Raw genomic sequence first — 13,326 nt, forward strand, 5'->3', positions numbered from 1 at the left:
TCAAACTCTTTGCTTGACCTGGCAGTGAGTAGAATTAGCCTGCAATACAGCATTCTACCCACTGCACCATCACGGCTCAGTTGTTACAGTATACTCTGTATATTAAATGATTGTCTTCTTTTGTCATATTGGAAATTAAAATTTGATGCAAAAAAATTGAAGAATATTGAAGAAATTTTGCTAAATATTGAAGAAACTTTGATAACTGCACCAGAAGTTTTGAAGGGCATAACAGGTAAACCTGATGTCTTGAGGCAGTATGTGTCCTAGAGCAAGGGTCTCCAACCTTGGCAACTTTAAGCCTGGAGGTCTTCAACTCCCAGAATTCTCCAGCCAGCAAAGCTCTGTAAGTTGAAGTCCTACAGGCTTAAAATTGCCAAGGTTGGAGACCCCTGTCCTAGAAAAACTCTTTCCCAAAAGAAATAGGAACAAAGACTAGAACTTTTCAGAAGAAGCACTACAGCCTAGTGAGAATGTAACATCTCAGGATGAATGTGAGCAAGTTGCTTTATTAATTGCAACTCTCTCTCAAACTTCCCCATTCTTTTGAACAGTTAAATATTGTGAAGAGTGCAGACAATTTAATCATACCCTATCATATACAGAAGCACCATTAGCCTCTTAATGTAAGCCAGATACCCACATCCACTTAACCAGCATTATTATAGAACCCAGTAGGATTGACTTCATGTTAGGGCTACACCAACTGCTCTTCCTTTTGGAGTGATATATATCATCGCCCACCAATAATAACTTTTAGGTTTCTATCTAGAACATGGTTCAATCTCAATACAAGAAAATAAATAGAAGTATATTATAAAAATAATAACTTTAGAAACTAGTGGAAGAATGTTTCAATTGATTATAAATTCAGTCTGCATCAAAGAAAAGTCCTGGGTGATGATTTACAGTGTAAAATTTATCAGCAAATTTTATTTTAACCAGACAGAAGGCTTGTGTCCACTGGAGGTATTAAATTAACCCAGATGAAAGTATTACTGGTAAATACATTTTTATTTTATTCATGTTTATTTTATACTTTTATATTTTATACTTTATATGCATGTTTATATGTACTTGGTCTCCTTAGAATTATCTGACACTTTTGGGCATTCAGTGTTTTTATTTTCCCATACTGAGGAGAAGACATCAGGTAACTGTCAGACAAGATCATAAGCCTGTTACAAGGCTCTGGTGTGTGATTATTTCTTTGTTGCAAGTAGCTACGGCTCTCTTGGTGCCACAGTTTTGCTTATAAACAAAATTGGGTAATGATTCTATTTGAAACTGTACATTGTCTTTTACGGATGTATTTATGGGCCTCCATTACTATCTTATTGTATGTATTATTGCTGGATTTTATTGCATGGGACTGTTGATGAGAGGTAGTATTTTCTGCATTGCTGAGTCATTAGAGAAAATGTTTTAGCTTGCAGCTGTTTAGGAGAGATAGGGAAGTCTCTCGAGAGAAGTATCTTGGTACTGCCTTCTGTTCTGAATTGTAGGTGTAGAAATTATTAAGAGAAAGCAGCCACCATGAGTACATACATATGTACGTACATACATACTTACATAAAATACATACATGTATGTGTATCTATATGTAGGAAGAGCAGACAGCAGGAAAGAGGACACATGGATGCTGGCAATCGGACAAGTGATGTGCATTATAACATCAAACATAATTTGCTAGGCTTCTAGCTAATGCCTTTGAGGGGATAAAGAATGCTTATCCTATGTTCTCTGTGTTGTGGCTGATTTACACCATTACTTTGTTAACCATTAGTTGCTGGGTAAAACAATTGCTAAAGTTTACATATGCTAAGTGATACACCATAGTTTACCAATCCTAATGTCTAATGTCACACCTCATAGATTATACCAAAGGCTTATGTATTGGTATGCTGTGCAAACACATTCTGAGATTAGTCTCTATAATAGGTGGTTGTGTTAGCTTTCAAAGAAAGTGTACGTTTCTTTGAATTGATTGAATTACCTTTTCTCTGTCCATTATCAATTTTCTATGAAATGTTTCTATGAAATGTTTTATTGTGCTTTGTGGAAATGTGTGTGTTTGGCTCTCAGGCTTCAATTCTAACTTGTAGTAGAGTTTTGGGGCTAAAGTTTCCATTAAAGGCATTAATTCAACTTCTGTAAAATGAATATTAAAACAAAAAACAGGAACACAGATAGACTTCCCTTCATCTTAGAGCCAAAAAGAAAAGAAAACTGCTCTTTAAGCTCTTCTGTTCTGTGGAGAAAGAAGAAACTAAATTACTCTTCAGGAAAGTATGTATGGGGTTATAGTTTCTGCTCTGGGTTCTTTTGATTCAGGTGAGTAAATATCTCCTTATGACTGGACCAGAATTACTGAAGAATGAATTCTGTAGCCCCCACTGCTGATTTTCTTCAGAGGCAAGAGCCTCCATGAACAATGCATTTTAATGACTGTCCTTGGATCGGGTTCCAGAAGTTGTGTCAGGTGAGGAGACCAACATGAAGCAACAACCTTGCCTTATATTGTAATCTCTTTGTTAGTCAGGGAGACTGCAAATTAACAAATTATAGGACTGACCTGAATCCTTGCCTGCTTTGCATTTATGCTAATGTCTCACACCCTGTATGCAAATAGTGGCAGGGATGCTTAATAAGAGCAGTTATAGCAGTTTCATCTTTGATTTCGTGTTTGGTACAGCTGTCACTTGAGAAGGCAGCTTAAGCTTCTTCAGTTCAACCTCCCCTCACTTTTGAATGCACTCTATGTTTTACCTGGATCACAATATCCATTTGGCAGGTGAATGTACTGAAATCCCTAGAGCCCTTTAGGTGCATGCAAAAAATACTCATTTGTATTATGGGTAAGGATACTAAGTAAGCCTCATAAAGTGTAATGGCTACAATGGTATCAGCAGACAAGAAAGAAACCCACCCCCCCTGTTTCTGTTCCACTATTGCAAGATGTGGAATAGGTTACGGGTCCCCAACCTTGATCTCTTTAAGACTTGTGGACTTCAACTTCCAGAGTCCCTCAGCCAGCAAAGCAAAATATTGGAACTCTGGGAGTTGAAGTCCACAAGTCTTAAGGGATCAAGGTTGGAGACCCCTGGAATAGGTAACATCTTATATGGCTTAAAAGGGACATTTGACAAATTCATATAGAATACCTCCTTGGGCTACCAATATAATCTTAATGTAATAATACCTGCATCTGCCAACCTAAACTGCTATTTAAGACTCCAGATATCCAAGGCCACTGCTGAGGTGGTGCAAAGTTTGCCAGCTGTTTGGTGCCAGTTGGTTGCCCTTTGGGAGCAAAAGGGTCATTTCTGATAAATTGATCAAGCAAGGATGACCTTGCTTATTTGTCCTACGGCCTTGCTTGGCTTTCACATAGGATCTTGGAGGGAACATTGCAAATGCCAGTTAAAGTTAGGATGGAAACCAATGTTTGAATTAAATAAAACTCATGTGGTTGCTTCCCACATATTTAAAAAGTTATTTTCGCATGAACGCTTATAATATCAGGAATTTGACCTCTCTCCTTTACAGAAAAAAAATATGCTGCCTCCCATCTTTTGCTAGCGTTCGCCTTCCAGATTTTAGAATAAAATAATAGAATTCTTTATTGGCCAAGTGGGATTGGATATCCAAGGAATTTGTCACTGCATAATTTTTATAGTTAATTTATTACAGTTGAAAACAAAGATTTCACATTATTTCCATATTTATGGGAGTATCAGTTTAAAAATTATAATGCTCATTGTGGGAATTAATAACTATCTAATGACAAATACATGGAGACATGTAGCCATGATAGGATTTGTATGAACCTAGAATATTGAAACATTTCTTTTGGAAATTGATGAATTAGAGCCCTTTTAAGAAACGGATGTTGTTGAATATGTATTCATAAATAATGAAGTCTTATATAAAACCCCTGGAAGTCCTGTTTCTTGAATTTCTATGTCCTTCTTCTAGCTGTGCTCCACTGTTGATTCAGAGTGTTAACTAACATTAACTAGTAAATTATTCATCATATTTACATAAAAAAAATAAAGGCTTGATGTTGGTTAATAACTAAGCCAGCATCCTGCCTTATGAATTTGTCTTGTCAACCAGGAATAAAACAATATTGTCCCATTCTATTATGCTAGGAAATATTAGGCTATGGCAAGCAGGATTTCCTTGTGGATTTGGGAAGTAGTAAGAAAGCACTCCATGACTATAATTTCTTTAATCAGTGTGCAAATAATTGATTACTAAGATTTGTGTATAACAGGATTTTATTTGTTTGGTAGAAACAAGTCTAACACAAGAGCCAGGCCTTTGTGGAGAAACAGCTTATGCAACAAGCTTTTTATGTACAGAAAGAAGACATTCCAAAGCTGCTGTTGCATAAAAATTGTAAAAGCTTTGGGTCTTTCTTGACACAGCTGCCTTAATACTCTTGTTAGTATATGCACTTTTAAGGCCCACTTCTCATGCTACAGATCAAATATGTTCCACTTTATAAGTGCTTTAAAAGGTAATGGAAAGTATGATAAGAAAGGACAGTTCAGAATTAAAACACAGCTGTCCTCTAGTGCAGTACAAATGCAGCATCTGGCTGAGGAAAAGTTCTTAGGGTTTCACAAATCTCTCAAAGAAGACAGGAATGGCAGCTATTTTTCCTGGTGCCAGTCCAAAGGGACAATCTTATTTTTATGACAGAGTAGATCACTTATTTCATATACAGTAAAGCATATGGTGGACCTTTCAACATTTGCCTTGGCATGGAAGTCACAGGGAACCAGCAAGTATTACTAATGTTGCCTTTCTTTCTCTTCATTCTTCTGCTGACTCTTGTTCTTCTACCCTTAAACTATACTGCATTTCAGGTCATTGAATTTGCTGATTCCAAACCCAGCCAGCTGTTCCTCCACGTTGCTACAATTCACAATCCATGGCCTGGGTGGCAACCTTTTCTTTCCTTTTCATCAAAAATATAATAAAGCTCGAAACCCTCATTGTCAGAATTTGCTAATGAACTTGATGTTTTCCTTCTTCCAGCATATTGGTGGTAAACTGCTAATGGTGGTAGTATGAGATCATTGGAAATGCTCCAAGGACAAAAACAGGATTTCTCCCACTTGTGACAACTTTGCTTATGAAATTGTCTCAAGTAATTCTTCTGACTTGAAGAGACGGTATTGAGATGCTCTGCTTAATTTATGTAGCTACACTTTACTCAACTAGTTTTCAGGGTACGGAAAGGGAGGAGACAACCATTTATTTATGTATTTACTTATCTTAAATGACTTATATAGCTACTCATATTGTAAGAACAAACATGGGTAGCACTCAGAATAATTATCAACTGCCTCTGAATAGCTTGAGTCATTTGAATTATTTTGCCTGTTTCTGCCTGAGCCCAGAGATGAGACAGCCCAATGCTTTATTTGCTTACACCTGACAGAATCTTGCCAAACTAAAGCTATAAGATACTAAATATATCCAGAGAAATACTAGAGAGTGGTTACTATGAACCTCTTCCCTCCTTCCTCATCCAGCTCTGGACTGTGCAGTCTGGCTCTTTTTCTGGGAAAGCTCTGATTTGGCCAAATCCCACCTGCCTCCCATCCTCTGCTGCTGCAAGTATAACTTCCATCACACAAACTGAGCCTTAAGAGGGATGTCCAACAAAGCTACAAGGAGAGCTGGCTAACCTAAGTGCATGGAGAGCAGGAAGCTTTGGCCTCGCACACCAGTATTTTCTAGATATTGTGGCAGAACAATTAGAAACTTTTGCTTTTGTTTTAATTTAGCTAGGCTTCCTCCAAAGTGATCATTCTGGTTAGTTTAAACTGCAGCTTACTAATAAACCAAGTCATAAATCACTGCGAGGTCCTAATCTCCTTATAGCAGTTTAAATGAAACATACTGGTAGCTTCCCTATAAAAGTTCAGCTAGTTTACAAGCAGAAGTAACTTTTTAATTGATTTCTGAGGAGATTCTTAAGTCATTCCGGTCATGGTTGTCCCAAGGGTGCTTTTTCAAGAGGCAACTGGACTTCTTTTGTTTTTCCTTGAAGATGTTTCCCTTCTCATCCAAGAGATTTCTTCAGTTCTGAACTGAAGAAGCTTCTTGGATGAGAAGTGAAACATCTTCAAAAACAAAACAAAACAAAACAAAGGAAGTCCAGTTGTCTCTTGTAAAGGACCTTTGGGACGTTTCTAATTGATTCCTCAGGCCCACTCTAATTACCGTAATATTTTAACATTGCATGTGAAACAGCTTGTTGTGCCTTCCTGGAAATTGTCCCCCCAACCCCCAAACACATGTAGTAAGGCATATGGGATTCCAGGAGTTGTTAAACTACCTCCTTTTTTATCCCTGGAATTGAGTATGCTGGCTAGGGCTGAAAGGAAGTGTAATCTGACAGCCTCTGGGGAGTTGCATTTTTCTAACCCCTGCCTTAAGCATTCCTATGTGAGCCATCTAGGAATAGTAGCTGCTTTGAAGCTCTTTAGCTATTTGATGTAGCAGAACTAATGTATAAAATAGTAAGCCAGCAGAAAACATGTTTTTTTTTGTTTTAGAACAATGCTGTACTAATTAATTTATGTTTGGTGTCTTTTTGACTAAATAAAGAAAACACACTGGAGGTTATGCTCTAATTGTTACTTGTCTACATTCTAACTGTATGTGTTGATCTGGTATGAGGTCAGTTCTATATTCAGCCTAGCCCAGCATATCAGTTTATTTTCTCGAAGCATGACAGCATCCATCCATTATGACATTCCTGATTCATATATTGTAACTATGGTATCATTTTACTGATGAATTATATTGCAGGTACATAATGTATGATCCCATTTGCTCTCTGGACACTGTTATGGTTTATAAATGATTCTAATCTCAATAAATTCAATAAAAATAGGTTGATGTATTCTTGGAAGAGCGTAAAGGGCCCACCAATCTGATCCAACATTAATTCACCAATGACCACTCGGACTGAGTTCCTTGGATAACTCAGTTACAAGTGAATGTATAAGTTTACAGGGTATAAGTTAGAAACCTTACCAGTCTTAGTTAGCTTTAACATATTTTCCCAATTATGTGTGTATACATTTCTATGCCAAAAGTCTCTCTGATATCTTAGGGAAAAGGTTGGGGGTATACTTAGCTCTTCTCTTGAGATCAGCAAGATTCAAAGAGGGCTTAATTTTTTTTATGAGGATATTCTTAAGCTGAAGGTGTGTTGAAAATTGTCAAGAGATGTAGACATTTCACTGATTGAGTATAAAGTAAATGCTCATAAGGACTAAACCATTCAAGAAAGATTAACCAAGATTAAATCTGTTGATATTGTTTTACTGTACATCAAAACATTCAGCATTCATTGGCTTGAGTATTTAATCAAAAGGAAATATGAATTTGGCTTTCAAAATAATCAGTACTTCCTCTTCTTGCAGAGGAAACAATGCCTGTGGAAAGAATGCGAATGCGGCCATGGCTAGAGGAACAAATAAATTCAAACAAAATCCCAGGGCTGAAATGGCTAAATGAGGTAAGGCGAGCCTGCATTGTTATGCAGTGAGAAATAAACCAGACCGTTTTTTCTAAAGCAAAGCTGCATAATGTTCCAAAGAATGTTTTGCATAGTATGCTACTACAAGTGAAATGAATGAGCCACATGCTTTGGATAGTTTGTTTTGTTGTTTGCTGCCTAGAAGGTTGCCTCTTTGTGGTGTGTGTGGGTGTCTGTCTGTCTCTCTGTCCATGCACACAGAATTTTTTCTGGGACTAAGTCCAAATATGCACAGACCTGAATCTCCCAAAAGATGTGGCGGCTTTAATTCTCCAGGAAAGGGGAGCTTCACTCATGGTAACACACTACAAAGCACTCGTTTCAAATGCTGTCAAATGCCTTAATAACAAACACTATGCTCACTTTGGTCAAGCCATTGTCCATAATTCTGATTTATAAAGCAGAGATAAGCCAGTCACCTGATTCACTTGTAACTAGAATATTTGCCTCCCCTTTTTTTGTAACAAACAAAGAGGTATCCAGTTACATGATCTCTATAAAAAGGAGGAAGATTTTTATTTGGCTTTCTGAATGATACTTTCTATAGCCTTTGTGTGTTTATATATGAATTCTGGGATAGATTAAATGGACCAGTGGGATTTACTAAATCTTTTCCCTTAAATAGAGGGAATTAGAGAAAAGTCTTCCCTCAAGAAGCCTATAAAATCTAAAAATGTTGGTTTTCAAAGTGTGATAACACACAGTACCTTAATATTAATATTAATTGATTCATGCATCATGTGCTAATTGTATATTATTTTGGGAGAGAAATGATAAAGAGCTGTCTCATCAGCATCCTCATTTTTAAAGATTTAAATAAGTGCTTTTCAAGCTTGATAATTTAAGATGTGTGGACTTAAACTCCCAGAATCCCCCAACCAGTAGCAGAATTCTGAGAATTGAAGTCCACTCATCTTAAAATTGCCAAGTTTGACAAATACCTCTTTAAAAGTTCTATCATCTCTTGTTTGCCCTCCCAAAATACCCTTATCATCTCAGCTTCTCTCTGTCTTTCTTCTTCTAAACCCAATATAAAAAAAAGTAGATTGCAACCATCATTGTGATCATTTTTTAAGAATGCTGATTGTGGTATGTGAACAGTGGTGGGCTGCTGTCAGTTGTAATAACCGATTCGCCCAGCATTGAAAATGTGAGCGCACGCACATACACGCTTCAAAAACATGGCAATATATGATGAGATAGCGCCTGGGTGGGTGGGCAGGCCCACCCATGGGTTGCAACTACCAGTTCACCTCAACTAGTCCAAATCAGAGCAGCCCACCTCTATATGTGAACCAAAAAAGCAATATTATAAATAAAGTAAATGCTACAGGCAGAATGACAAATTGCTATTAAAAAAGTAAAATATTTACAAATATATTCAGAGATCTAAAAGAGCCTGACAGTGATGGGTTCTTAAACATTCTGGTGATACTGGGTGACTGATTGTCTAGCTTTGCTAGACTATTTGTGAATATCTAAGATTTAAGTTTGTGAGCTAATTCTTTATGTGTCCTACTTGATTCCCATCCCTCAGGAAAAGAAGATTTTTCAGATTCCTTGGATGCATGCCGCACGTCACGGGTGGGATGTCGAGAAAGATGCTCCTTTATTTCGGAATTGGGCCATTCACACTGGTACGGAAACTTATTTTTACTGGGGTGGTTTCTTATTGAATTTCTCTATTTTTCTCATTGATACTACTTTCTGTTTTGCTGTTCTGTGTGATCAAACGCATTAGTACCCTAAACATGGTAGAGTAAGTTAAAGTGCCCTCTCTGTTTCAAATGGATAGAGCAGTATTTTTTCAACCTTGGAAACTTGAAAATGTGTGGACTTTAGCTCTCAGAATTCTCTAGCTAGCATGGTTGCCTGGGGAAGTCTGAGAGTTGAAGTCCCTACATCTTCAAGTTGGCAATGTTGAGAAACACTGGGAAAGAGAGTCCTTGAAATATAAACAAAATCACTTAAATATCAGATGTGTCCGTGTGCTTTGCTCCTGAAAATTGATTTCTGGAACCACGTGTGGCTAAATATGGACTATCAATGAGAAACGTGCTGATTTGATTGTATAGAACAGTGGTTCTCAACCTTTTCTTTACCATGGACACCCTTTAAATACCTTTTGTGGCCATGGACCACCAAGACTTAATTCATTACATTTAAATCATAACATTTCTCCAAGCCATCGCAGACCCTCTGTGATGACATGAGAGCCACTGATCTAGAACTCTGTGTAGCTGTAAAGTCTAAAAGGTCTTGATTCTGATTCCTCTGTCGCAAATACTTGAGTTGTGAAACAAAATGAAACCAAATTCCCCTCTATCCATATGCTGAAAGTGATTCGGCCTTCTGGCTCCACTTCTTAAGAACTACCACACTTGAATATGGGGATACGCTTGTGGCCTACAAAAAGCATTTTATTATATTTGGCCTTTGGGCATATGCAGAAAACAGTCAACTTCTCCAGAAGTTGGACTCAGGCACATCTGTAAGGGTGGAGCTGGTTCAATGGGCTCCAGGGAGTCTGCCTTGGGAGTGGTTGTCAATTGATACCACATCCACAGAGGTGATGGAACAACTTAGGTTCAAATCAGGACATCTTCAGCTAATGCGGACCCTTCTTGGTAGTGTGCAGCCCAGTTAACCTTTACATTTCTTCAATGTTTTTGATCAGTTTATTTTTATTTATTTTATTTATTTGATTTTTATACCGCCCTTCTCCCGAAGGACTCAGGGCGGTGTACAGGCAAGATAAAACAATACAATATACAGATTAAAATACCATTTAAAAAACTTATTTAAATTAGCCTAAAATTAAAAATTTCCATACTAAAAACCCCGTTTAAAAATTGATAAAATTTCACATTAAATCTAATTTAAGCCAACCCCGCGCGGATAAAGAGATGTGTCTTCAGTTCGCGACGGAATGTCCGAGGGTCAGGTATTTGACGTAAACCCGGGGGAAGCTCGTTCCAGAGTGTGGGTGCCCCCACAGAGAAGGCCCTTCCCCTGGGGGCCGCCAGCCGGCATTGTTTGGCGGACAGCACCCTGAGAAGTCCCTCTCTATGGGAGCGTACGGGTCGGTGGGAGGCATGTGGTAGCAGCAGGCGGTCCCGTAAGTACCCAGGTCCTAAGCCATGGAGCGCTTTAAAGGTCATAACCAACACCTTAAAGTGCACTCGGAAGGCCACAGGCAGCCAGTGCAGCCTGCGCAGGATCGGTGTTACATGGGAGCTACGTGTAGCTCCCTCTATCACCCGCGCAGCTGCATTCTGGACTAACTGAAGCCTCCGAGTGCACTTCAAGGGGAGCCCCATGTAGAGAGCATTACAGTAATCCAAGCGAGAGGTAACAAGCGCATGAGTGACTGTGCATAAGGCATGCCGAACCAGGCGAACCTGGTGGAAGGCCCTCCTGGAGACGGCCGTCAAATGATCTTCAAACGACAGCCGATCATCCAGGAGGACACCTAAGTTGCGCACCCTATCCTTTGGGGCCAATAACTCGCCTCCAACAGCCAGCCGCGGCTGCAGCTGACTGAATCGGGGTGCCGGCATCCACAGCCACTCCGTCTTGGAGGGATTAAGCTTGAGCCTGTTTCTCCCCATCCAGACCCGTACGGCTTCCAAACACCGGGACAGCACTTCAACAACTTCATTTGGGTGGTCCGGGGTGGAAAAGTACAGCTGGGTGTCATCAGCGTACTGCTGGTATCTCACCCCGAAACCACTGATGATCTCACCCAGCGGCTTCATGTAGATGTTGAACAGCAGGGCGAGAGAATCGACCCTGAGGGACCCCACAAGTGAGGCCCCTCGCGGTCGACCTCTGCCCCCCTGTCAACACCGTCTGCGGCCGGTCGGAGAGATAGGAGGAGAACCACCGATATACGGTGCCTCCCACTCCCAATCCCCCCAACCGGCGCAGCAAGATACCATGGTCGATGGTATCGAACGCCGCTGAGAGGTCTAATAGGACCAGGGCAGAGGAATAACCCCTGTCCCTAGCCCTCCAGAGATCATCCACCAATGCGACCAAAGCTGTCTCCGTGCTGTATCCGGGTCGGAAGCCGGACTGGAACGGGTCTAGATAGACGTCTTCATCCAGGTATTGGGGTAGCTGTCGCGCCACGGCACTCTCTACAACCTTCGCAACAAAGCGAAGGTTGGAGACTGGACGATAATTACCCAAAATAGCTGGGTCCAGGGAGGGCTTCTTAAGGAGGGGTCTCACCACCGCCTCTTTCAAGGCGGCAGGGAAAACCCCTTCCAACAAAGAAGCGTTGATAATCCTCTGGAGCCAGCCTCGTGTCACCTCCTGAGTGGCCAGTACCAGCCAGGAAGGGCACGGGTCCAGTAAACATGTCGTGCCGTGAAGCCTCCCCAACAACCTGTCCACGTCCTCGGGAGCCACAGGGTCAAACTCATCCCAAATGGGCTCAACAAGACGTGCCTCCTCTCCCTCGCTTGGATCATCCCAAATTTGGTCCAGACCGTCCCTCAGCTGAGCGATTTTATCGTATAGATAACCGCTAAACTCCTCGGCTCGTCCCTGCAAAGGGTCATCCCGCACCTCCTGATGTAGGAGAGAGCGGGTCACCCGAAACAGGGCGGCCGGGCGGTTATCTGCCGACGCAATGAGGGTGGAGGCGTAGGAACGCCTCGCTTCCCTCATTGCCACTAGGTAGGTCCTAGAATAGGACCTAACTAGTGTCCGATCAGCGTCAGAACGACTGGACCTCCAGGTGCTCTCCAGGCGTCTTCTCCGGCGTTTCATCTCCCTCAGCCCCTCGGAGAACCAAGGGGCCGGTCGAGATCTACGCCGGGTCAGAGGCCGCAAAGGCGCGACATGGTCCAAGGCCCCGGCCGCGGCCTGTTCCCAGGCCACGACCAGTTCCTCAGTCGTGCCGTGGGCCAGTTCCTCAGGGAATGGCCCAAGCTCCGTCAGGAACCTCTCGGGGTCCATCAGGCGCCTGGGACGGAACCACCGTGTAGGTTCCGTCTCCCTGCGGTGGTGAATGGCGGTTCGGAAGTCTAGGCGAAGGAGAAAATGATCCGACCATGACATTGGTTCTGTTACTAAATCATCTAATACCAGATCATTTAACCACTGTCCAGAGATATAAATCAGATCCAGTGTGCCTCCCCCCGTGTGCGTAGGGCCATCATTTACTCGAATCAGGTCCAAGGCCGTCATGGAAGCCAAGAACTCCCGAGCTGCCGTCGATGACAAGCCGACTGATGGCAGGTTAAAATCCCCCATGACTATAAGTCTGGGGGTCTCAACCGCCACAGCAGCAAGTACCTCCAACAGCTCAGGCAGGGCTGTGGTCACGCAGCAAAGAGCCAGGTACGCGATCACCAAGCCCAACTGATTCCTATAGCCCCACCGCACATAGAGGGATTCACAGCCGGCAATCTGAGGAACAGTGGTCTCCCTCGGCTCTAGATCCTCCTTAATAACAACCGCCACCCCCCCACCCCTGCCTTGGACCCTCGGCTGATGAAATGCTCGGAAACCTGGAGGGCACATCTCAACAAGGGGGACCCCCCCCTCTGGGCCCAACCAGGTTTCCGTAATGCCCATAAGGTCCGCGGACTCCCCCTGAATAAGATCGCAAATCAGGGGAGCCTTATTAACCACGGACCGGGCATTACATAACATCAGCCGAAGATCCAAGCTCTGAGGATCATGGCCACCCGAGGAACGGGTAGGGACTGAGGGGCCGGAGCACGCGATCGCTTTCAGACATC

At 41.7% G+C, this 13,326-nt stretch overlaps 1 protein-coding gene across 4 annotated transcripts in view; it reads left to right on the forward strand.

Moving 5' to 3' along the window:
• IRF2 (interferon regulatory factor 2) overlaps positions 1-13,326 on the forward strand; it is a 42,973-nt gene that overhangs the window by 13,914 nt on the left and 15,733 nt on the right. For all 4 annotated transcript variants that reach the window (XM_058192761.1, XM_058192763.1, XM_058192760.1 and 1 more), the window contains exons 2-3: positions 7,455-7,549; positions 9,108-9,207. In XM_058192761.1, the coding sequence (XP_058048744.1) occupies positions 7,463-7,549; positions 9,108-9,207 (187 nt within the window). In that variant the 5' untranslated portion in view covers positions 7,455-7,462. The remainder of the gene's footprint in view (positions 1-7,454; positions 7,550-9,107; positions 9,208-13,326) is intronic.

The sequence above is a fragment of the Ahaetulla prasina genome, chromosome 8, assembly GCF_028640845.1.
Source record: "Ahaetulla prasina isolate Xishuangbanna chromosome 8, ASM2864084v1, whole genome shotgun sequence".
Lineage (NCBI taxonomy): Eukaryota > Metazoa > Chordata > Lepidosauria > Squamata > Colubridae > Ahaetulla > Ahaetulla prasina.